The sequence below is a fragment of the Dasypus novemcinctus genome, chromosome 22 (assembly GCF_030445035.2).
Source record: "Dasypus novemcinctus isolate mDasNov1 chromosome 22, mDasNov1.1.hap2, whole genome shotgun sequence".
Taxonomy (NCBI): domain Eukaryota; kingdom Metazoa; phylum Chordata; class Mammalia; order Cingulata; family Dasypodidae; genus Dasypus; species Dasypus novemcinctus.
The window spans coordinates 43,532,046-43,558,383 of NC_080694.1; the positions used below are offsets into that span (position 1 = coordinate 43,532,046).

At 45.7% G+C, this 26,338-nt stretch overlaps 1 protein-coding gene across 3 annotated transcripts in view; it reads right to left on the reverse strand.

The window, feature by feature from the left end:
- Nucleotides 1-224: 224 nt before the first annotated feature.
- Nucleotides 225-26,338, reverse strand: part of NEDD9 (neural precursor cell expressed, developmentally down-regulated 9) — a 190,193-nt gene continuing 164,079 nt past the window's right edge. For 2 of the 3 annotated variants that reach the window (XM_012523606.4, XM_004454280.4), the window contains exons 4-8: nucleotides 9,227-9,328; nucleotides 8,141-8,242; nucleotides 6,084-7,325; nucleotides 4,832-4,921; nucleotides 2,118-2,948 (exon numbers count right to left, since the gene is read on the reverse strand). In XM_012523606.4, the coding sequence (XP_012379060.2) occupies nucleotides 2,439-2,948; nucleotides 4,832-4,921; nucleotides 6,084-7,325; nucleotides 8,141-8,242; nucleotides 9,227-9,328 (2,046 nt within the window). In that variant the 3' untranslated portion in view covers nucleotides 2,118-2,438. Of the gene's footprint in view, nucleotides 2,949-4,831; nucleotides 4,922-6,083; nucleotides 7,326-8,140; nucleotides 8,243-9,226; nucleotides 9,329-26,338 lie in introns of all 3 variants that reach the window. The other variant, XM_004454278.4, reaches the window with a different exon arrangement.

Consider the following 26,338-nt stretch of genomic DNA (forward strand, 5'->3'; position numbering starts at 1 on the left):
CATACAGGCTATTTGGTAACTGCCATAGATTCCAGAATTTCTTCTGAATGCAAGTACTCTGAAATGACACGAGGGGAAAAAAACCTCATTTTCCCTCAAAAATCCAGATCTATAGCATTGATTACAACAAGCATCATTTAACTTTCAATATTAGGAGTGCCAATCTAAGCCAATATTTATTTTTGTAACAAAAAAATGTGGAAAGAAAATCCATTGGCTATAAAAACAGAGGTCTAAAAATTTAATGATTTAAAAATAACATCTACATACAAGATGGCAATGAGAGTAAAAGAGTTGAACATTTTTGTTTTTGAAACTTGAAATGCCACCACAAGGCTTAGAACAAATCTGCCAGTTCCTAAGAAATACACATTATGCAACGAAATCTACAAGGACATGCTTTTTAAATTTTTCAAGTGTTGCTGATTTTTAGCAACCCCTTTCCACTGCACTTGACATAAAACAAAACAACTTTCAATCTTTCTTCATTTGGCAGAGCAGAACTTTCAGAACTACAATTGCAGATGTTTTGAAAAGCACCTTCCATGATCAGTTCCACTGATTTTTTTTTTTTTTTTTAGATTTATTTATTTATTTAATTTCCCCCCCTCCCCTGGTTGTCTGTTCTTGGTGTCTATTTGCTGCGTCTTGTTTCTTTTGTCCGCTTCTGTTGTCGTCAGCGGCACGGGAAGTGTGGGCGGCGCCATTCCTGGGCAGGCTGCACTTTCTTTTCACGCTGGGCGGCTTTCCTCACGGGCGCACTCCTTGCACGTGGGGCTCCCCCACGCGGGGGACACCCTTGCGTGGCACGGCACTCCTTGCGCGCATCAGCGCTGCACATGGCCAGCTCCACACGGGTCAAGGAGGCCCGGGGTTTGAACCGTGGACCTCCCATGTGGTAGACGGACGCCCTAACCACTGGGCCAAAGTCCGTTTCCCTGATTTTTTTTTTTAATCACACTGAGAGCACATATTATTCTTTCTTAAATCCTTTCCTGTTCCAATGTTTTGGTTCTAAGAGCGAGCATAATGCAGTCAAGGCATATACTGCAATATAAAAACATGTTTCCACACAGGCTACAATAAAACCATTACATAAGAATTGAATTACCATATATGACGTGTTTCTTGACTTGGTAATACGTGAATACATTTACCCACTGGTAAGTATATTATTCTCCCAATGACGAATCTGATGAGCTGTGGTTTGTCTGTGACGGGTGAGCACCAAAGGGTGTAGGGGACAGGCTGTGATATGATTACTGTGACCCAGCTGGGAAAGAGTGGGAGGCTGGAGTTGCAAGGTCAGCAACCAGCCAGCGTTGTAAAGATTAAGTGGCCTCAGTGCAGGTGCCCTGAGCCGAGGGTCCATGTAGGTGAGTTTAGAGGAAGATGCCAAACCAAGCGAAGGATTCTCCTAAAGTAAAGAGTAGCCTGTGGCCTGGGGACTCTGAAGTTCAGACGGACAAGGAGCTGGCCAGTTTCCCTCAGGTAGTGGGGTAGCAGCACCTACCTGGATGTTTGGGCAGAAAGGCATCTACTTACGACTGTGGATGGAACATTCCTTGTTCTGCACCATCACAGACCAAGGCGTCTTTATAATAAAAATTCCTGCTGCAACTAATATCTAAAAACATCCTTTGAAAAACCTCATGCTGGAATCACTCACAGATACAGAAGATGAAATAGCCATGGGGAAACACTTGAGCTCTCATGCTATTAAAGCTTCCTCTCAGTGCTGAAACAGCCATGTGGACATGGCCTCTCAACTCGTGTCCCTCTTCTCTCGTATCAGATCTTGTACAAGGAAATAGTGGGTCTTGTATTAACACGTACTTTCTGAAACTTGCTCTCTGCAAGTGCTTTCTCAACTGGACGTGGGGGACATTTTGCTTTAATGTATTCAGGACAGTCCATTTTGGAAGGGGTTTCAGAACAAGAACAAGCCATGCCATGCCTCATTAGCTGGGAAGTGAGCATTCACAAATATACTGTGTTTCCCAGACTTGGTAGTGACAGGTTCAGAGTCATGGCAAGTATATGTAGAACAACATTACAACCAGCTGGTATGTTTTCTTACAGAAAAAAAAAAAAATGCAGCATTTAGAGGTGCTTACTAAGGTGCTTCTTAATTCATGTTTTTAATGGAATGTATCAGACATACATCTAGAAACATGAACATACAGGCATACATACACAAGCTCGTGGACAAATTTCTGTACAGTTTATGTCTCAGATTCTTATATGTATACGTAAGAACCAAACAGAACAAAAAAAGACATTTCCCTCTCCAGCTCCCTGAATTTCTGGATGTCATCTAATCCATAAAATGTCATTAAAATATTTCATATAAAGTATCTACAAAAATAGATAGCATTTACAAAAACCAGATAGTATTTCCAGTTTCACTTAGTGACCCACTTAGTCTGCTTTTCTCCTCAGAAGGTCGCCATTTCCAGCAAAGAGCGCTTGAACAGCTGAGCATTTCTGGAAAGGTCTGTCACTTGGTGTACCATTTCCTGCAAGGCGGTAGTGCTGGGGTAATGGAGGGCGGCCATCTTGGTCGCCATAACTATAGTCTTGAGCTGTTCACACAGCTGGTTGCTGGAGTTCATCACTCTGTTGCGAATGTCCTGGGCAGCCACCTGCCTTGTCAGCGTGTCCCCAATGAACACCAGTTTGTGTGCACTGAGGATGACAAACTTGCTGTGTGCCACAAAGATCCGTGGGGGCTGGGCTGAGCTGACGCAGCTGAAGAGCGCATCTATGGCATTGAGAAGGGAGATGTAATGGGTCTCACACTGGTCATAGTAGAAACAAAGCAACTGCCTGTCCTGATCACCCACGCCGCTGCTTGGGGCTGGCAGGCTCTGAGAGGGCTTCCACTTTGACATGTCGTTCTCCACGGGCTTTGTAATTTCTTGTTCCAACAGCTGGAATTGACTTAGCTGCAAGGAAGAAAAGAGAAGATGTCACCAAGTGTGGGACAGTTTGTTGTCATGGGGAATTATCCTGGGCTTGGAGTAAAAAGGTGTGGATTTTACTCCCTAGTAAGTGTCAGACACTTAGTAGACAAGAGGCCTCAGTCAGAGGGCCTTACTTTACTAAATTGTGAGCGTGGCGGTTGAGAAAGGTCTCAACTTCCAGCTCAGGTATTCTATGGCTGGTTCTTTAGCCTCTGGCTAGAAGGCCACATGGGCAAGTGGGTAAGGGCATGGACTCTTGTTTAAACCCCAGCTGTCACCTACTCCTTTAGGAAGATTAAGGGAGTTAATACGTACAAAAGTGTTTAGACTACTGTTTTGTATGGCATGGGTTCGATATACGTATTTATTAAATGCTGAGTGCCGGCACAAGAAAAACTCAACGTAGCAATCTCTCTGACAAGTAAGGCACTGACAGTTTTCTTCCTCCTTGGGGAAAGGCCTCGTGTTGTCGCATCAAGGGTCTCAGATTAAATGAGAATTTAGCGCCCTTTTCTACTTCCGCTCCTCTTTCTGTTGAGATTGGTAGATACGTTATAATCCAGAACTTCCTGGAAGAATGAAGCATGTGAATAAATGCGCCCTTATGGGAAGAACCTCTCTGTGGAAACCCAGATGCTAACTGTGCATCCTAACCTTTAGCCCCACGGAGCGGATGAAAGAAAAGGGCCCCGCACTGGATCAGGCTTGACGGATATAAAACTTTTTTCTTCTTTCTTTCTTTATTGCCCCCAGTAAGTCTAGGCTCTCAATTGTCATTATACTCATTTCCAGCTCTTCTGCCAAGCCTCAGGGGGCACCTCTTTCTGCAGGTGAGGACCACCCTCGACCTGCGCCGAGGACCCCGTCAGGCTCTTGCCACGAGGCAGTGCAGAGCCCAGAGCAGGAGTAAACTCCTCCGCCTTCTCCCCCAATGCACTAGAAGACACTGAAGTTGAGGGAGGTTAAGTGACTCACAGAGTTGGTTGCTCAGAAAACAGAGACTGGAACTCAGGTGTCCCGAAGGAAGCATGCCATTTCATTTTGCCACATGCCATTTCATTTCCTCTTAAAAAGGGTTGTACATCCTCAACCCCATTCTATTTTTATGTCCTTGGACTAGTGAAACCCATTGTTCTCCTGCCCACTCATGCCCAACTTTTGGAAGACTCTATCTTGCCCTTCGTCCTTGGAAAATGGGATGGATATATTTTGAAAACTTTGTGTCCTGCCCTCCTACCCTTGGCCTGGAACAAGGATAGTCAAACCACAGGCTTGTGTCACTAGCCAAACAAAGACAAAACAAAACCAAAAAAGTGAGATGACCCACTCAGACTCTTTTTCTTGGAAACTGATGAGCCACAGAAGGAAGCTGACTATCAGCTGAGGAAGCGGAGACGCAAAGTCATCCATAGAAAAAAGGGGAGAACGAAGGAGATTTCCAGAGAGAAGCAAAGGAAGCCCGAGAGAGGAGGAGAGAATGTACAGTCCTAGTTCTCAGCAGACTTGGTTAGATCTTCCTTTTCTGTCCTTGACTTGCCCTTCTATGGCCTTGCCTGTTTGCTCCAGCTAACTTTGATGGGCCTTGCTTCTTGAGACCAGGAGTCATGACCCAAATAGCCCTACTATGTTAGCTCTGCAGGCTTAGCATGGGAAAATTGCTGTTGGGACATAACCCAGGTACCTGCCACTGGATTAGCAAGGCTATAAACCTTCTCTTTGTTCCTAAACCCTATTATATGCCTTCATGCTTATGTACGCCAGTGTGTGCCGAAAAGATCAAAATCATAATCTTTTGAAGTTAACACTTTCCATACAAAGTGGGGAATCTTTTCAGCACCAAGTAGTTTTTGTTCTGTTGAACTTACCTGATGATGTTCCAGCTGCATCTTGTTCTGTTTGATGATATTTTCTTTTTCCAATAGCTCTTTCTGTTGCCTCTCAAACTCCTCCTTACCCTATTATTTTTCAAAATAAAGAACACATTACATCACCACTGTGATTCACTTATGCGAACAAACAAGTTTTAATGTGTAAATCCTCTTTTATTCTCCACTGCCCTGGCAATTTCCCGCATGCCCAATTAGGTTGAGCCTGAAAACTAAAACCACTTTCCACGGGAGGTACAATGCTCTCTGCGCCACTGTACCATCTTCTGAGGGCAAACCAGGATCCCCTTCAAACTTCTTTATGAGGTAGAATTTCTCAGGGCTCTTTTCTAATAGATTAGATGTGCTCCCATAAACTCCCAACACAGTCTACAAGTGGTCCACACGCCACAGGCCATCGGGATGAGTAGTTCCCAGTCTGTGGAGGTGGACAGTCAGGGAGGAAAATGCTTAATGCCTTCACCTTTCCTTCCCCCACAACTTTACTGAGTAGTAGGTGTGGCTCAAGCCTCCCCTCCCAGCTTCTCTCTTCTACTCAAGGGGTCAATTAGTTTAATAGATCACAGTATAATTGGTGGCTCTCAGTCAAATTAAAACGATGACTGAATAAGAACTAGTAAGCCAAATTCTGAATAATGGATCTCAGTCAGGTGTTCTGATCTCCCGAAGTGACAGGGCAATAGTTCAGGATCCCAAGACAACTTGGTAGAATTTTCACTTGTTGGGGGCAGCCAATTTCCCATATGCGGGCTAAGCTAAAGGGCAAATGGCAAATACCCAGTGGGCCTCCAGGTAAATCTGAGTTTCTCTGTAAGCAGTTACACACACAGACACACACATAAAGAACCGCAGAGCTAAAGGGGACCTTAGAAATTCTCTAAGGTCTTAACAATGGAGCCCTTTTTTCAAGTAAAGTATTATGTGGAACTACAAAATAAAATACAAACAGAAGTGGGACTGGTATGGCTCTAAGAGGGCCCACTATTCCACTCAGGTCTTCTGCTTGCCGGAGACATATCAGTTGGATCTAATCCAGAGAAAGGTCTGGAGCCCCATACTCAGGACTGTCGATCCAGTGTTCCTACACTGTCCACCACCACCTTCCGTTTGTGAACCACCTGGCTTAACTTTAATCTCGCCCGCTCTTTTGGTAGGCCCAGCCGCACAGGTGTTCTTCCCGGTCTCCCTGAATGTATGTGAATGCAGGTGTTTCAGGAGTGTGGTTCCTTACCTGCAGGTGGACATAATCATAGTCATCCATCCAGCTCCTCTCAGAGCCATCGCTGCTGCTACAGTCAGGGGGCTGCTCCTTGCCCAGGCTTGGGGCCAACGGCTTGCCGTGGGCCTGTGCCTTGTGGTCCCGGGGGTGCAGCAGCTGCCCCTGGGAGCCACCATGCGGGTACTCAGGCGAGTTCAGGATGCTCTCGGGCCCGTTCTTCAGATGCGAGCTGCCAGGGCCTGGCTTGAAGAGGGCCTCGGCGTTGGTGCTGATGGTTGTGGTGAGCTGCTTGGCGTCGTCGGGGACCGTCTTTGCCACCATCACAAACCGGTCCAGATCGTCGCACTTGTTCTGGGGCCTGCTGATGGCCAGGATATTCAGGGACCAGCTGCACTCGTTTAAGTCATGGCTGGTCTGGCTGAGGATCTGGTGCGAGTCTTCGACTCTCTGGAGCTCCCGCTTCATCTTGTTGTGGAGGCTGAGTTCTGGGAGGCAGGACGCGTTGGCGGCCGCGCCCTTGGCAAACTGGAGGTACTCCCTCAGGGACAGCTCCACCTTGTCCACCGCCGCGCGAATCTCGTTGATGTGCCTTTCCATGTATCCATAACACCGCCAGTCGGTGGTGACCAGGGCCGTGAGGCTGGAGACGCCCACCTCTAGGCTCTGCTGGAGCCGGTAAAGCCTCTCAATGGCCGTGTCGGGATCCAGGAAGAGCCTTCTGTCCTGAGATGGGGAAGCGGACAGCGAGGACTCCTTCGAAGTGGTGGAAGACGTGGACATGTTACTCCTGGTGCTGCCTGTGCTGGAGAACGACAGCCGGTTGATGCCATCCACCACGTCCTGAGACCCTTTGGCGTCCGCTGGGTTGTGCAGTGGGACATCGTAGACACCGTCTCTTTCTTTGGACTTTGCTTTCTCACTGCTTTCTGCTGGCGGTTCAAGGAACTGAACCCCCCGGGGGATGTCGTACGCATCGCTCTGGGCTCCCACGGATGGCCCCAGCTGTGCGGGCGCGTGGTTCAGGGACAGGCTCTGGTGTCTCCGGGCCCCCAGCTCAGCAGCTCCGGGGCCATCACAGCTGTATTTGGTGTTGAGGTCCTGCCCCACTGGCTTGGTGCCGGAGGGGGGGACGTCATACACCCCCTCGGCTCTGACATCAGTCCGTCCGACTTGTCTCATGGGAGGCGGGAAGTCATACTCTTTTTCCCTAAGCACTGCGTCCTCTCGCCAAGCGGAGGGTGGAGTGGCATATACCTGGAACACACACAGTAAGTAAGTAAAGGAACTCAAACTGTTACGTGATGGCTAGGCTTGGGTGACCGTGAAGACTGTTCGCATGAAGCCCCGGATGCTCAGGCTTTTGTGCCGGCCCCTGTTCTGGCACCCCGACAGGAGGCGTTCCCCAAGACTCCACTGTGCCTTGTTCTCACCTGGCGCAGCCCTTCCACATGTGCCTCAGCAATAACTTGCATGTGCAGCCCTCCCTGCTGAGTCGCTTTCCCCTGGGACCCTGCCCCCCATTTCTGGCCACCCACCCCCTGCATATCTTTCCTCATCTGTTCCATGCTGAGGACTGGGTGTCAGAAGACCTGATGTCTACTCCTAGGTCTACCAGATGCCCAATAATTAAATAAGTTGCTTAAATGTTCTGAGCTATAGCTCCCTTATCTGTAGAATAAGGATAATAATACCTCCTGTGCACGCCTACCCCAGACAGGAACAGAGTGAAATCAAATGAATTAGCCCATATATAGGGACTGAGTAAGCTGGAACACCCTATAGACATATAAGGTATATTAGTAGTTGATGCCAAACTGAAATATTATCTTCCCTTCCAGTTGGCTCTCCTTACTATGTTATTTTGTAAAATGTGGAGTCCCTAAATACAGAAGTTATCTAATTAAAGCGTTATCTTTAATTACTGGCTGTCTTTCCTTCCTTCCTTCTGTTTATACTCTCATCAAGACTAGCATTTCCCCTTTCAGGTTTCTTGTTCTATACCAATAAACTAACACACACACACACACACACACACACATCCTTTTGCTGCTCTGTAGTTGCTCACTTACCCCTTTACTAGGAGGGATGTCATAAACCCCTTGAGGTTTTATCTCTCCCACTGGAACTGAAAACACAGGGCCTTTCACTGATGAGGGTGGGATGTCGTACACCTGAAGAGAAACACTTGAGTTACCCATCATGCAAATGTCTTACACTGGTCCTGTTTTGATGCTACTTAGCTTTTAATTATAGAGTTATTTACACTATTGAGTGTATAATTATAGATTTACCAGGTTATAAAGAGGCCTGATCTTTGTCAGTATTTCATGTAATAAAGGTTTGACTGAATTTTTCTTTTAAGATTTTGTACTCTTTGACTTAGATTGCATTAAAAAATTTGACCTTAATTGAAATATACCATGTCTTTAAACTGTAGTTTAAATTTTAGATTTCCTGAAAAAAAAAAAAAAAAAAAGCTACAGCAGCACAACCTTTCTCAGGTCAAGGACTAGGATTTCTTGATAAAGTAAATCCAGGAAATAGAACTTCAATAATCTTGGCTAAAATGCCTCCTGGAGGGACAACCTAAATAAATGTCATATTAAATCTCCATACTCTGTGGACTCCCTTCGTCTCTAGGCCAAGCATGAAGGAAAGCAGTTTTGTTTTGTTTTTTTTTTTAATTTTGTAAAAATATTACATTAAAAAAAAAATTATATGAGGTCCCATTCAACCCCACCACCCCCACCCCATCACTCCCCCCCCCAGCAACACTCACTCCCTTCATCATGACACATCCATTGCACTTGGTAAGTACATCTCTGGGCATCTCTGCACCTCATGGTCAATGGTCCACATCATGGCCCATACTCTCCCCCATTCCATCCAGTGGGCCCTGGGAGGATTTACAATGTCCGGTGATTGCCCCTGAAGCACCATCCAGGGCAACTCCAGGTCCCAAAGGCACCTCCACATCTCATCTCTTCCTGCCATTCCCCATATCCATCAGCCACCATGTCCACTTTTCCCATTCCAACGCCACATTTTCTCTGTGGGCCTTGGATTGGTTGTGTCTGTTGCACCTCTATGTCAGGAGGAGGCGAAAGCAGCTCTTGAGAGCTCCTCCCGCCTGGAACTGCATTCCCAGCACTTACCCCTTGAGGGGCATGGGATGGAGGGACATCATAGACGTCCTTCTGGTATCTGGACGGGGACTCGTACACGTAGCCGTGGCCTGTCCTCACGGGCGTTACCACCTGCAGGCAAGAGGACACACAAAGGTAAGATTCCAGAAGTCCTAGTCCTGAGCAAATCTCCTAGCCTCCGAATCAGACACTTGTCCCTATTCTTTAAAAAAAAGAAAAAAGAAGAGGAAAGAATTCAAGGAGACAGCAGGTCACAAAACTTTTAACTCCCTGGTGAAGCTCAATGAGGAACAAGTCCTTACCATATACCACTATCTCCCTTTTCTATGGTAACAAAATCTTCTCAGAATCTTGATTCCCAAAATACACTGTAAGGAAGAATCATTGAAAGTCCTGCATTACCCCTTTGGATTCATGAAACTCTTCTTCTTACATTAAGATCATAGCATACTGGAACTTTCTTTTTTTCAAGGCTCTGAAATTATTTGTAAAGTGAATAATGCAAATAGAGCTCAGCCACTTAAAATTCCTCTCATACTTCCCCAGGTTGTCTCTTGGTCCAACATGATTATGATTATAACGAAAATTCCATAGGTCACTTGAGGCCTCTTACAAAATTTGGAGTATTAACTCCAAATCGTGCCGTCCTCAGAAGTCTCCAGGAGCTTTCACTCTAACGTAGGAAGCAAATTAAATACTGAACCACAGAGCCGCGGGGAGCAGAATTCAGGTCTCCTGACCTCTGGTCTTTTGTGCTACTCATTTTCCCATTTCCACCAGGGAAGCAAATGTCCAGACAGTGAATACATCCGAGGGACATCAGGGGTCGGATAAGCTCTTCACAGCTTCTGCTGGCGGGAATCAAGGTAAACGAAAGGCACCGGTCACCTGACAGGCTCACGCTGGCAAGCCTACAAACCCCACTGCGGGCCCGAGCTCGGGCAGAGGAATTATGACTGTAACTCATTTTGGAACATTTACTCCTCCAAGGGGCTCTAAATCACCAGGGCTGGCTTCGTTTCTGCCTCATCTCCACTGCCCATCCCCATTCCGAACAGTGTCCACCTCAGGAACAGCCCAGGACGTCCCTGAGGAGGACAGACATCGCAAATTAGGAAGGGTCTGTTGTTCCCTAAGAAACCATCATCTTTTATCCCTTCTCTGAAGTGAAAACTCTGGCGTCAGGCTGCCTGCAAAACTATGTGAAAAATGCTCCATGTCTGTCATGTTGAAATGAGTGGAACTGGGCCAAATGCTCCGATGCCCTTCTCCCCAGGGGCTCTAAAATGCCCCCAGATCAATTTGGTTTTAAATCCCTGGTGCTTAAGACTGATTATTTCTTGCAAGGAACGGTAAACGAGATTAGTATGCAGGCAATGCCTCCACCAGCTCCCTCCACTGCCTCGGGTTTCAAAAAGGAACCTCCTGCTTTAAGGTTTGCTGGCATGGGACTTGGGCAACCGTTTTATAGAGGGGCCACTGGACTGTGCACAGCAAATCTTCCCCTTTTAAAGCAGGATGCTTTTTGCTCAAGAAAAACACACTGGGTTCCTCATGCCCTCAGACAATTTTTTTCCCACTCATTATTGTCCAGGAGAGAAATGAGGCATCTTCTTAGTCTATCTCATCGGCTCCTCTATTTATAGCTTTCTGCTTTGGCTTTATGATAGAACCTGCTCACAACGCAGCTTTTGTTCAGTCCTTAAAAGCTTCTAAGAGTGGACTCTATCCAAGTAAGTAATAATGCAAATGGAAAACCAAGGCTGCTTCTACTGAAGTCCAGCTTAACTGTTTAATCTTTGGTTAAAAAAAAGAAGGGAGGGGGTTTGGGAGAGAGATGCGGTGGCACTGGTTTCTGAAAATAGCACTTGGTGAAATGTAAACACATAATGCGACCTCAGAAAAACAGGGTCACGGACAAAGCTTTTCCTTGCTTTGTGGATCTTCCCCGGCCAAGCAGTAATGCTTCCCGGTATTTAAAACTTCGCTTCCTGCCAAATGTTACAGGATCCCAACTTGCTCTCTCTTTCTCATTTGGAGAATGCCTGCGGTCATCTGGTCTTTGAAAAACTCTGCATTCCAAGCCAGTCATTTTCCTTGTTTATGCCTTAAAAGAAACAGATGGTGAAAACCACAGGGGGAAAATGCCAACAAAACACAGCCACCCCTGATTCCAGCATTCCTCAAAGCTACCATGGAATTCACCCTGATCCACAAGGGGCATCTGAATGGAACCACCGTTTTGCAAATGGTCAGACACAACCAGGGGATCCAGCCAGCCGCTCTGTGACGTCTGGAAGGACGGGAGCTGCCCGTCTTCTTTTCTCAGCTTGGACACTCTCCTCAAACCACCGCTTGGGTTACTTCCATGCCAATTGCATGTTCCCTACTCCCAGGAAAATGCTGACTGCTGTACCTTGTAGAATATCCACTTTTGTGGTTCATTACGTCTTTTTCTTCCTGCTTCACATAAGTACAAAAACCCCTTTCTACTATCCCTCCCTGTGCCCGCCTCCCAGAACTCCTGAACCTCAGCCGAAGAGGGCCACGGAGTCTGGCACGGAAGGGGTGCAAAGTTTGGAAGGATTCTTCTGGGCATTTGCACAGCGAGGCATTGATGGAATGGCTCCACAGAGGGCGTTTAAAAACTAATTTTCTCAATGAAATCAAGTCAGGTTTTTAATTTCCTTTCTTCCCTGTTTGTTTTTCTTTTCTGCATGCCTTTCATTCTGTGTATTTATTTATAGTTACCAGGGCTTAGCCTTAGGAACAACCAAACTGACCTCTTAATTCATTAGTGTTGCCACAAACAGGGGCTGACTTGTGGGGTCTCCTGTGACCCACTGCTACTGCAACTGCTTCTCTGATTACCCTGGCAGAGGATGTGAATTTTCCAAATGTGGACTTTCTGTCCCTGTGAGGAAGCCAGCCTTCCCCAGACTTCACTACTCTTCTTGTCAGCTCAGAGGAGGTTCTGAAGGCTGAGGCTTTGGGAAGAGTTTCGAAGCAGAGAAAAGGGTGGACTGGAGAAATTCAGAAAAGGAATAGTCCATTTAATACATCTCCAGGGCCAGGCCCTAGCAGGGGTAAGAGCAAAAGTCCAAAGACGGGGTTATGTCAGCTCTCTGAATTAATATGCTCACATGAAAACACACACACACAAGTTTGTGCCTGCCCACATGCACACCCTGTGCTGGGGTTCGAGGCACACCATCGTGAGCCCCAGGTCCTACGTGGTCTGATGTGCTTACAGAGATGCTTTCGGTCCTTTCATGTCACAGCATTTCAAGAGCCGAGCGCACTGGAATTTTAAAGAAGAGAATCTGTGTTTGAGATGGTGGCAGGACTCTGGGACACTGAAAACCAGCGTGTGTCAAAGTGGGAGAGTTGTAAGGGGCACGTGGAGGCTCAACCAGTCCTGTGTCCGCATTTGGTTTGCCTGGGGTCTGTTCCTGTAGACGGAGCAAGGATTACCTACCCAGATGCCTGCCGGTGAAGGGGAGGATCAAGCGAGGCTTCTGTGCTGGGGAGACAGAACCTGCACCCCGCAAGGGGAGGCAGCCGTTCCTCAGCCCCGCCCGCTGCCGTCCTGCAGAGGTGCACCCTGTTGCCCGCTCCTGCATGTTTACCAAGGAGCTGGAAATTACGCCTTTGTACATGCAACCCCCCGATTTTCAAAATTGGCAGGGAATTTTTAAACAGTGCCTTGGCCACACTAAACAGGCCTGGGGGCTGGCTGGGACCCCCAGGCCACCAGACTTTGCCTTCAGGTATGTGTTTGTGCCCTTCACACAAATGACCTTGAAAGTCTCTGGGGTCAGGGCCTGCCAGCTCTCCACCAGTTCCATGCCTTGGCAAGACAACTACTGCCAGCTTTTCGCGTGTGCCCTGCACACGCACGCTTCTGTGCCTTTCTCTTGTTGGGTCTCTGCCTGAGAATGCTCTTCTTCCTTTCCTTATTCAAATTGTCATCCATTTTCAAGGCCAAATTTAAAGCCTCTCATCTACTAAGGCTTTCTGAGATAATAGATGTCCCCTTCCTGGAACTCCCTGAGCATTTTAGCCATACATTTCTATTGGTATTTTATCATTTGTGGTTTCTGTGCATCTCATTTCTTTTTTGCTCATAATTTTGAAGACAGAAACGGTGTCCTACTCATTGATATAGACAGAGCTGGGCCTAGCACAATGCTTTGGATATAGTAGGAGTTGATAAATGTATTGACTACGTTAGGAAACTAAAGAAAAACTCAAGGTTATTCTTAAGCAGGATGATGTGGAGAGGATGCTAAATGAGACTGCCTCCATGGGCTAAGCTTAATTTCCAGGTAAGTCAGCTCTTGAGCGGGGCCACAAGATACAGGACAGAACTGCATCTTACGAGCCATGCGTAATAGCGTTGGGCAAATGAGGGAGCCCAGAAAGCAGACTGAATGGTACATAAAGTTGTGAGACTAAAGCAGAAACCATGCAAGAATGAGCAGCTGCATCACCAGTGGGATGAAATCACTAAACGCTTTCTTTTCCCCACTCTAGACCCTGCATGCAACAGAGACAGCTGAGCTCTTCTCAGCTGCAAGCCAGAAACGTAAGGGCGAGTGTTTTGAAAAAAGGAAATCAAAACAATCCCTGTTGTTTTGTTGTGTGTGTTTTATTTTTTACCACACCATCAGGAAGCAAATATAACGTAAAGGAACAGGAGCCAGGCTTGTTCTGGTTCTGAGGATACGTGGCAAGCCTGGGCCATGAGAAGCTATTTGTCCCAGGGACATGGCCCCATAGTGTCTTTAGCGCACTGGAAGAATTAGGTCTGAAGAGGCCATGGGGAGCAGGGGGGTTATAATACAAGCTAGAGTCAGGGAGAGCTGGGTAGAAATCCGGCTCTCCCATTTACTAGCTGTGAGGCTTAACAAGTTACTTACCCATTCCGAGCCTGATTCCTCATTAATAAAATGGAAATAATAATACTTGTCTCATAGGCAATTCTGAGTATTAAATGACATCAAGTATGTAAAATATTTAGCAAGGTGCCAGGCACAGAGTAAACCTTTAAATCTTAGCTATTGTTCTTTTATTTGTCAGCAAGGCTTACAGATTCTGCTTTTGGACTCTGGCTTCCATAAATGGTGGACTAGGTCATTCAGATCAACCATCCTGTTGAAGACAACAGACAAAAAACTGGAGAAAAGATCTGAAAGCTCTTCTAAATAGAGTCAAAGAGTTACAAGGCAGTTAAGAATTAGCAGCTCAAAATGTGGAGGAGGAAATATAGATGTGAGCCCAAATTTTGAAGCTGATTTAGTCCTGGGGGCATTTGCTGATCTGCAGCTGGTATCTGAGAGGCTCCCTTGTGCTTTTTACAGCTTCTTTGGGCTAGGGAAAAACATTGGAATCTAGGACTCACCGAGGTAGGGACCTTGGCAAGCCATCCCACTTTGGGCTACAACCCTAAGGGCTACACCCAACAGTAGGGATCAACTGGAAGCAAACCCACCCGTGCATAGGCTAAAGCCAAGCTTTAAGTCATCAGGATTGCCCAGAATATCACAAAACCTGAAATTAGTTTTACGTGCTACTCTGAGGCTAGCAGAGAAAACAAAATCTTCTCTGGGGGGAAAGAACATCTTCTTAGGCCTCGCATTATTTCCACAAGTAATATAAAAAATACAATGTCTGACACACAACCAAAGATAACCAGGAATGCAAGAGACAAGGCAACAGAGACAAGAAAGAGAACTTTCTAATATGAGGAGGTTGCTGTGTGTCATTAGTAATCAGAGCTCTCAGGGCTGTTTGCTTCCAAAATGTTTCATGATTAAACCACAGGGGAAAACAAAATTTAATCATTCTCAGATTTAAAACAGATAGAAAGAAATTAATCTTCACAGGTGCATAAGTCTTCTTTTCTTAGTGAGGTCTAAGAGGCGATGGGAATTTCAAATCAAAGCAATAAGCGACAACTCTTTGACCGTAGATGACCATCAGTAGATTCACTTGGGGTATTATTACTCTGGCCATAGGAGCATTGCCCTTATCACATCAATCATCATAACAGCCCAAGGCACTCCAGTGGAAAACCCCAGGGGAACAAATACACTTTCATCAAGTTTGGAAATGCAGATATCAATCCAAGAGAAAGATAGCAAGGTCCCTGGCTCAGGACTATTTCTCTTTTCAGTGGACGATCATAATCTGGATTTGTCACGAGGCTCTCCCTAAGAAGGAGGGCACATAGCCATTTCTCTGTAATGTCTAGAAGCCAGACAGTTTCTGCTCACATACTGTCAGTTGCGCCAAGGTCTCAGCTAGTTCTCTCAGGAACCTCTTTTTACCTCGGGCCTCTGCCTCACCTCCTTAAAGCAGGTGCCTGGGATTGGTGGCCTTGCCCAGGGGCCCTGTAGTTAGGAGAATTTCAGATTCCCAGCTGCATGCTGGTGGCCCAGTGGAGGAGCACTGAGGGAAGTGGGCAGCGAGGGGGCTCCTGCCACTCACAAAGGCACAGCCTTCTTGTCCCCAGGGAATCCTGCCAAAGGCGACTAATACGGAATCAGGTCTGGCCGTGTTTTGTTTGGTTACGCTTCTTTCTGACGCCAGGTTCACCATTTATCGTTTCACATCCCTCTCTGCCATCCTGCTGCCCTGTTATGGATCCTTCCCTCCTTCTATATGCTACCAGCAACTCCAAGGTAGAATAAAAACAGTAAAAAGAAACAGAAAAGCCCTGCCCTTCACAGGCAGGGTCAGACAGGGTGGGTGAGAGCCCGAGGGAGAGCACACGGGTAATGTCAACAGCAGGGGGCATGGGCTCGTCTTTTCATCATCGTTATTATTACTAGTTTTACAGGGTATATGTATATATAAAAGAGAAAATCATAAAAATTTAATTTTTAAAAATAATTTTTACCAAAAAAACCCACAAAAAACATCTCACTTGGAAGGACAGGTGGTGTCTTCTGTACCTATTCTAATTTCTGGGTCCTATGATCTAAGTCTCAGTGTCCTCAGTCTCTACCACCAAAAGCAACATTCAGAATGGCCTGAGTTACGCAATGCCTTGCCACTGATATCTGGAGGAGGCCTTGATTATTGAACAACAGTGTGGACACGAGAGTCCAGGAGAACAGAAAGTGACCAGCTTCTGGTGCTCTGCCCTAGGGGTCGAGTCAGGCACTAAGCTACTTCGGTGGTGCACAGGAATCATAGTGGAGAACTGATGGAAGTTCAAGAGTGCCCGGGTGCCGTGATTATGATGACAAAGTTCATATTTATAACCTTGCCATTAATACAGTACCCTAAGATGGGCTGAATTCAAAAGTATGTTTCACTGATTAGCAGTCATCTATTTGCATTTTTCTTGGCATATATAGAAAGTAAAATTAGATTGCTTCCTTTCTATCTCTAATCCCCCAGACCCCACTGATTCATTTATACTCACTCTGGCCCTCATGCATTAACAAGGGTATTTAGATTTCCAAGACAGCCTATTGCAAAGGACTTGTTTCCTTTCGATGTCCTTATAAAGCATTAACAGAGCCACATAGTGTATTTTAGCTTTTATAATGACCTCTTTGTCTTAAAGCCCATGAGCTATTTGACCCTTTCCCTTTAAAGAAAAACCCCAGGAAAAGAACCATCACCATTATCATTGCAAACTTGGGTGCAATTTTCAGAAACGGCCAAGTTTACAGAAGTTTATCTGTTTAAAATCCAAGATTCCCAGTTGCTTTTCTATGACCAGAAGGAAAAGCCACACATTGCCTACAATGGATTTATTAATTCTCTATAAATTCTCTCTGCCCAGCTTGGGTGTAGCAGTGAGCTCATTTATTTACTTGCATAGCAACAATATAATGAAAACGGAGTCTGGCCTTAAAAATACACATAGCCTCGGCCTTGGTTAACCCTTCCTAATACTTCTCGGGCTCTCTTGAAAAATTTTCCCCTTTATTTTTGGGAGGTAACTTGCCATCAAAGGCATTTTGGTGCCTGCTTTTTATGCTAGAACTAATTCTCTTGCTAGCCACATTCAAACCCCTGCCAGCCTCTTTTTCCCAGATGAGGAAAAAAGTCACAACCAAAAGCTCAGAAGTGGAACAGGGCTCTCGAGTCACTGTCATTTGATGCAGCATTTGTGTGGCTGAACACTTGGTGGAAACAGTGCCCCATTGTTAAGTCCCTGCCATGTCTCCCCCTGTGGCTTACAGGAAGTTCTTTGTACAGCGAGTGCTAAAGCAATATTTAGTTATGGAGCGACCAAGCGTCAAAGAGCAGTTAGAAGCATTTAACAGGAAAGAACGCGATGGGAAATGACGTCTGGACGCCTCAAGTGGGAGAGGTCTTTGTCAGGGCAGCGCCAAATCCAGCCTGGGACAGAGTGGATGTAGCAAAGCCTTTTTTTATGTCCCCGGGACTGAAATGTGCTCTGAATGAAAACTATAAAAGGCACAAACATTTGGGCTTTTTTTGATGTCCAAATAAATTCAACAGGATGCTAAGCACTAAATCTGGATTTCTGAAATGGAATTAAGAGAGAAGGTCACAGATTGCCCCAAGTGGAATGCTCTTATGGAAAAGAAGTAAAGGATGAGAGTTTCTGGACCCAAATAGCTGTTGTTACTGTTCCCTCCTAAATAGGAGAGTTCTCAGCTTGATTGGGAGAAAGGACCTGATTTTTTTTTTTAAGATTTATTTATTTATTTCTCTCCCCTTCCCCCCCCCCCCCCCCACCACCCCGGTTGTCTGTTCTCTGTGTCTATTTGCTGCATTGTCTTTGTCCGCTTCTGTTGTTGTCAGCGGCACGGGAATCTGTGTTTTTTTGTTGTGTCATCTTGTTCTGTCAGCTCTCCGAGTGGGAGGCACCATTCCTGGGCAGCTCTCCTTACGGGGCGCACTCCTTGTGCTTGGGGCTCCCCTATGCGGGGGACACCTCTGTGTGGCAACTGCGGAACTCCCATGTGGTAGACGGATGCCCTAACCACTGGGCCAAGTCCGCCACCAGGACCTGATGTTTGATGGAGCAAACCAGCTCCTGTGGCAGGATGTGATGCCATCTCAGGAAGGGCGGCCATGTTGGCAGGTACCAGGCTCACCAAGGGACTGTGCCAAACCTGAGAGGGTTAAACAGAGGAAAACGGGCAGAAAAGAACACATTCCAAGAGGAAGTGCTCTCTTTGGTCTTGGTAACAAAGCAGAGATGAGAGTACTCTTTAATGAGGAACTCTCTGGAAGTTTTCTCAGTCACAGGACTGTCAAATTCTGATTCTCCCATCCTCAGCACACCCCAAACCCTGCTCCCTTTTGTTCCTTGCTTTTCTTTTGGCATGGCTCCATCTTCTAGATAGACAGTTTCTGGGGAGGAAGATGGACTGGACCCACAAAGAAGGGTAAGACGGATATGCCAAAGCATAGGGGTCACTTTAAATTTATTTAAGTGGCAGAATAGCTTTTTTTTTTTTTTTTTAAAGGATCTTGGGGGTCAGGTCATTTCATTTAACATTTCAAGTGATTCTGGGAAAGAACTGGAGAAGGATATCTGGATCATAAAATTTTGGCAAAGACCATTAGTGCCCCATTTCACAGCTGAGGGAACTAAAGGCTGGGGGATTATTAAGCCTGCTAATGACAGAGATGTGAACTAGAACCTCTGGCTAGCTCAGTCTAGCAGTCTAGCTTATTCTCCTCAATTTCTGATTCCTATGCTAGCAATGCAGATTAGAAATGTACTACTTTTCTAACTTCACAAATAAATAACCAAAGAAAGTCACTTCCTCCTATGTGGGGCACTCCTCAGAAACTGGGTGGTGCCTTATGTTTCTTTCGGGTTCCCTATTTCATTGGCAAGCCCACTGTGGGAGATTTAACTACACCTGGTTAAATGAAGGTGTCCATTCGGAGCAGTCTGAAGTCATTTGAAAAGATGGTATTTCCACACGGCAGAGGAAGCCAACATGGCAATGTTTTCAGTGTTACCACGGTCTTCGTATCACCATAATGACCTGCTCAGGACTTTTGGCTCAGCCTGCTCTGAAAGTAACTGCCACAATGTTCCTTGACTCTGATAGCCTTGGCATTTAGGCTCTTCCCTGGAGCTGAAGTGGGAGTCTTCTAAAGCAACTTTTATTCTTCCTGGCCAAGAGGAGGCTCTGTAGCACCCGGGACTCTGGTGAGTTGAAACTGCTAAAGAAGTGTCTACATATGCCCTTATTTTTAGGGCTTGACAACATCAATCATTAATCAGGACATAAAAATCATTAGCTTTGGAGTTAGGCAGACGTGAGCTCAAATATCAATTCTGCTTCTTCCTAGAAGCAAGTTAACTCACTTCTCGGACCTTGGATTCCCTCATCGGTCATCGGTCAAGTGAAGGTTACAACACCCACCTCACCGGCTCCTCAGTGGATTAAATGAGATTACATACATAACGGACCTAACAGGGAGTCAAGGCCGGGGGAACTGAAGGTCCCCGTCCCACCTCAGGTCTCAGGCTATCTGGAAGAGTGAAATGGAAGCAGTGAGCAACTTAATAACACGCTCAAGTTACATTACTCAGCCGACTGATGGTATATTAGAAAACAACAATTCTGGCAAATAACTGGTTCAAGCTCATCCTGCTTTAAGAAAATAAAATGTGATAAAACATCACTTAAGTAAATCGAATGTAATTAGTGTATTGCTGAAGGATTCTTTGCTTCAAAAAACCTGGTCTGCTCTAGGGACCCTTTGAAGAGGTGACTCCTTGGCATACTTCAGATGTTGCTGGAGCTACTTTGACTTTTTAGGAAGGCACACCATCTTAAGGAAGTCACACCTGTCCTTAAACAGGGGCAGCCCAGCTCTCTAGAAATGCTTCTTGACATCCAGGTTGATGGCACAACGGTGTAGAACCCAGTCCTTTTGATTTCCGACTACACCTGGCTCTGCATTTTGCACAATGTACTCAAACAAGTCTGTTTTTCATATGTGCTCAACCAATACTAAGTCTCAGCTTTATCATTAAATGAAATATATTCTTTTCTCTCCCTCCCAAATAGAATATGATGCACTTAGCCAGCCATCACAGAACATACAGTATCGCACCCACCCGCCCTGATAGGTACCGTCACCAAGCATGAAATCATTGAGAAGGGAAGATTACCTCTGTTTGCTTTGGTGTGGGTTGGTAAGAGTGACTGATGCACTCCTAGAAGTATGCCTTATCTTCAGGACTTATAACAAATTGCAACTGAATTTGAGGGCTTTGGCCCTGACCAAACAAAAAGGATCTTTGTTCATTTTTAAGGAGGCGTTACGGCTTGCTCATTGCACTGGCATGGGTGACTCGACTGGGAAGAGATAGTTCTCATTTTTGAAATGAGCTCATAAAGCCCTGCCCGTCAAGTGCTCAAGGACCTCCAATTTAGTATAAGATGTAAAATTTATCTTGACTCTTGAGGGGAGAGCTTTTTAGATGAAAGTTCACTTCTCGACATAGCCCCAGAAGCCGTGTTATTGAGGGGAAATTTTTCACTTAAATTAGGATAATCTTTATATGCAAACACACAATTCTGGAACATAGTTGTATTTTATTATACAGTTTATAAGTGAAGAGACTGGTGGGCCCCTCTACCCTGGAAGTATAATATTTTTCAGGGGTGTGTACGTGTATGTTTGTGTACGTGTGGCAAGGGAACAAAGGAAATTGAACTCAGAGCTTATCTTATCTGGGAGCTTTCATTTCCTCTATATCTTTTTTCACCTGTTGGTAGACAAATCATACCACTTACTAAATAGCAGTTAATTGTCTGTTAATTACGTGTTGCTAAGGGCACATCCCAGTAAGGGACGTCCTTGGCTCCTTAGGCAATGGCTATGGGTATCTGTGTGCAGTTCATGATGTCTTAGTATCTAAGAAGGCAGAAACGTTAGAGCTAAACTGTTTCTGGTTCTTATATTACCTTATAGGAATGGACCTGGAAGACCTGCCTAAAATCTTTGAATCATTTCCTGCCAACTTTTGGCTGGGTCCCATTTTGGAAGGCAAGAACTGTTCCTTAAAGATGATGTAATGGGTCCTGATAAATCTTAATGTTACTTGAGTTTTCCAAGTGCCACCCCTAGAACAGTCCTTACCTCAGCCTGGCCCAGCACACACGTTATGTCATTACATTCTGAATGAGCCCGTGAGCTCCCCTGACTTAAGCGCACTGCACGACATATTAGGGGGGTGGAAGGGAAGAAAAACTGTGCTGGACTGCGAAGAGAAAGCTTCACAGAGATGAACAATGAAATGGGCTTTAAAGAATGAGCAGGAGTTCACCTGGTGGTCTAGAGTGGGAAGGGCATTCGAAGTAAAGTGATTTGCATATGCAAATGATGCTCTGCTCCTCTATAGAAAAAGCCTACTTCTCCTCTTTAGGCAACCACAGAATAGTCAGCTAATCTTTTTATTGGTAGTAACATTAGTAACATATATACAACTCAAAAACATTCCCAGTTTAACCACTATCAGGTTTACAATCCAGCGGTATGAACTACATTCCAAATACTGTGTTACATCACCAACACTCATTACCGTACTCTTTTATCACCTCAAACAGAAACTCTGCACCCAGTAAGCAGTAACTCCCCAGCCCCGGTAGCCTATAACCTACTATCTGTTTCTATGGATCTGCTTGTTGCACATAAATAGTTAACTCACCTTGTCTCCTGGGCATAAAGGTGCAGCCCTCAGACAAGTCCCATTTTACATCTGCCATGCTTCTCTTGCTCACTTGTTATGTTTATATAGTTATTTCTAGAGAAAATAGGTGAGAACTTGCTCAAAGGTCCCCCTTTTATAATCTGCCATGTGTCCTAAGAGACTAAAGTGAACTACACGACGGGATCTGAAGTGACGATGGCAGGTGGGTGATAGGGTCAGAACCACCTGCGAGTTGACTTAAAGGTCAGCTCCAACTAAATGGGTCATGCCTTGCTTCCCCTTCGTGCATTTGGCTGTTACCTGTGTGCTGGCATTTGCTCTGTGGTTGGCCTATAGCCGTAAAGGCACAGCTCTACTTCCCCACCCCAGCGAAGCTTATCATTTAGCCCCAATCCGGTCGTTCCAAGGAGGCACAGCAAATCTCATTCGCCAGAGTTAAAGTGACATGTCCAGAGAACTGGAGGAACATAAGCATGAAAAGGAGGGACGGGGGGCAGTTTTACTCATCTTGGGAGTAGAGAGACAAGGCTATTTTAGACCTCTGCAGGCCTGAATCTTTTGGACATTTGGAGCCTCCACTCCAAGGCACATTCCCGTATTAAGGAAAAGTTGGCCTTTTTTAAAAATTGAAAACTTCTATTAAAAAAATAAAATTTAGCTTTTCAACTTGTGAGTAACTCCTTTAATTTAGAATTGCGTGTGAGTTCTTGGCAATCATGCTGCATATTCAGAAATGTTTACAAAGTGCAAAAACCTCTAACCCACAAATTGTTTTCAAATGTAATGAACTTAACAAGCCTTAAATGTGACAATCAATGAAGCTGACATGATGTTGTTTTGTTGACATTTATCTAAATCAGGGGCTCTTAACCAGGGGCCTGTAGGTATGAACTGAAAGTCAAAATAACCTTATTCTTGTGGGGACATGTTGGTGCAGGTGTGATGTATTTATTAAATAATCCACAGAACAGTACGGATTTAGAAAGGGGTCCGTGGTTTTCACCTGACTGGCAAAGGGGCCCATGGAACAAAAAAGGTTAAGAACTCCTGGTCTAAATGATTATTACTTTTCTATTTTGAAGGTATTGTGTTTCAGATTTTGGAGCCAAATTATTTCTATTTGGCTCTCAAACATCCTTGTAGGCCCAGGCTTTCTGCCTGTAATGGCTAATGGATAAAACGGCCCTGCACACGAAACCTCCAATGAAAAAGAGCAATGCAATTAAGCAAAGATGCCAACTATATGGTTTCCAGATAACTTTTTTAAGAGTTCTTTTCCAGTCTGTGCAAACTTCTCGTAGGACCAGAGAGAGAACCGGGAACTCAAAGGGTACATTTGGTGTATACTGAAACATCAGCAGGGACTGCTGTAGTTCAAAGTAAACTGAAAGGAAAGAAAGACGAGTGGAGGGAATTAATTTTTTTAAGCCCCTACTATGCTAAACATGGTGTCACTTCCTTCATATAGATATCATTTCATTTAATTCTCACAACCACCATTGATGTGGTCGCGATCAGTTCCACTGTACAGATGCAGAAAGCCAAGCTCAGAGAAGCTAGGTAGCTCACCAAGGGTTACACAGCCAGAAAGAGAAAAAACGAAGGGCCTGCCTGACTCCAGAGCCCAAGCACTTCACAAGGCTCCTGCTGTCTTCCTGCTTCCTAAAAGGGTTGGGGTCGCACGGCTCTCTCCTTTTCCCTAACTGCTGCCTTTCTGACTCTAAGTTAATGTGGATCCCAGGGGGTGGGTGGGGGCTGGAGTTTCCCTGGAGAGCCACAGTGAATTGATAGTAGGCACTGATAGCAGGCACGATTCAGTGCGGCTTTTGTTGTTGTTGTTGTTAAGTGATTCATCTGAAAATCTGTGCTAGATCAAACTTCTGAGGCCCACAGTCTGTAGCAACATAAAGGGAATGTTTCACTATGGAAAGCCCCGAATCGCAATCAGATTGGACCATCACCAGCCCCTTCCCAGTCCCTTGACTGTGTTTCTTCAAGTGTGGTCCTCGACCACCTCCCCCAGAACCATCCCAGGAGCTTCCAAAAATGCAGATTGCTGGACCCCAACCTACCGTCTTAGAAGCTCCTGAGGGAAAGGGACTGGGGATCTGCATTTTAACGAGTCCTCTCTAACCCTTCCGATGATTATGTTTGCTAAAATTTTAAAACCACACTTGAGTGGTTCAGAACACGATTCTACTGTGTCCCCCTTTAAAATAGCTTTTAAAGCCCACATCTTAAACTACCAAGAATATCTAACTTTGGGTTCACAGCCATTTTGCAGATGGGAGATTACGAGAGAAAATGAATGAATGAAAGGCAATTCAGTGAAATGGCTGAAGGTGTGACCCGCACACACTGCACAGCGACTGCCCCTGGGGGCCTGGCTTAAGTCCTTAGTGCGGCACCCCCCCCCCCCAGAAGATGCTGAATCATAAGCCTACACAGAGTGATGCTGGCCCGACTTTAGAGCAGCTGCTATCCCCTAGAAAGTTAAAGTCATGTCCTAGCAGCCAAACCATCCCCACTATTTGGGAAAGAAAGAGAGAGAGGGAGGGAGAAAAGGAAGGAAGGAGGGAGTGAGAAGAAGAAAGGAGGAGGAGGAAGGAGGGAAGAGAGAGAGGGAGGGAGGAGAGAGGAAGAAAGCAGGCGGGCGTCAGGGCGGGTGTGAGCCAGTGGCCCTGCGGATGGAGGCAGGCTGCCTAGAGGACAGAGGCACTGAGGGGACGTTCTCCATGAGGACGCCAGATCCTGGAACGTGCCCAGTGCCTGGCAGCCAAAGAGCAGGGCCAGCCCTTCTTGCCCTTCCCATTCTCACCACATTCACCACCTCAGACCCCGACAGCTCACAGCTTAAGGCTCCAGGCTGAATCACTCCCCAGCGCCGGTGATGTCTCCCCAAGAGCCCACTCGGAGTGCCCGAGGTGAACCCCAGCAGCCCACGGAGCACCACAGACCCAAGGCAAGCTGTGTCAGTCTTTCCCCTCCAAAAGGCCAGTGAGCCAAGGAGCAAATGTGCAGTGCAGCCATGGCAAGGAAAATGGAAGGAGCCTGAGGTTTGCAACTTCTCAGACCTGGAACTGCTACGGTGGCATCGAAAAAGGAAAACATGTCACCTTTCTGCCAGAATGAACTGTGATGAAAGTCTAGACCCCACCACCGTTCAGCCAAGCATTTCCTGCTCCCGCCTCCCTGGTCTGCCTCACTCTCAGCTGAGGGGGTGCTATTTTTAAGGTGCAAACAACGAGGCCTAAGAATGAGAGGAGTTATTTATTTATAGTTACACCTTTCAACTGTTCGTTTCCCCCTCTAGGGAGAGTGGCTGGGATTGGCTTTCCCTTGTAATCTACAATCAGGGGGGTGGGAAGGACTTTGAAAGGTCATTGCACAGCCTGTACAGTCTGTCCCCTCTAGACAGAGATTACTGTCCTGGGGTAGAAGCCGTGAAGCTGCCCCCCTCTTCTTTTAGGAATCCCCCCAATATACACATATTACACAATATACATATATATTCTATGCCATGGGTGTATGTTGGAGAAGTGTTCTATGAAACAGGCTTTTCATACACAAGGTGATTTGAAAATGCACTAGTGGTTTTGCTATTTAAAGAAATTCAACAGTAAATCCTTTCTCCCTTTTTTTCAAGAGGATTCAGTCATCATGCAAATAGACAATTTACCTGTGTTTGTAAATCCAGACTTTGTTTTAGATTTTCTTGAGACAGGGTACACCTAGATTTAGTGCCAGAAGGAGTCTATAAGCTCTTTCTGGTCTCTAACTGCATCTTTCCTCTTTGTAATTCAAGCTCGTTTTCTTTTTCTGTTAAATGAGTCCATTCTTCATAGTAAATCTTGCAGGACCCATTCTAGGCCTTTGGAGTTTAAAATGAGAACGAAAGTTCCTGCCCTTATAGTGCTCACCAAGGCATCATCTTGGTTTTAGCTCTTCCTGCCCATAATCCTACCGACATTATTTCCTTCCCAGAAACACCATAGTGCTGGGAGAGACATAAGCAGAGCCATGTAAGCATCATGATGGCCTTGTTTGCCCTTTGATGTGTCACTACATCATTAGCATCAAAAACAGACTAGATGCTCAACATCCATTATTCGATGAATGAATTTCTATCAGTCTCAAACTGTTATGTGTTTGGAATTATGCCAGGTGCTGAAGCGCTCCCCCCACCCTTTTTTGTGAACGTGAGGCCTTCCTAAATATCCTGCTCCCACTCTTCTTACCCACTCCACAGGTATGACTATGGGAATTATGTGAAGGACAAGAGGGTGGCTTCTTTCCAAGGTCACTACATCTATGTGTTTTCAGTGAGTCAGATTTTAAGCAGGTGATACACAAGTAGGTGGGCATGACCCACTTCTGGCTTCTTGCTCCCTCTACTTCTGTTGGGTTCTTTGTCCAATCAGGCCAATGGGATCATTATTCAC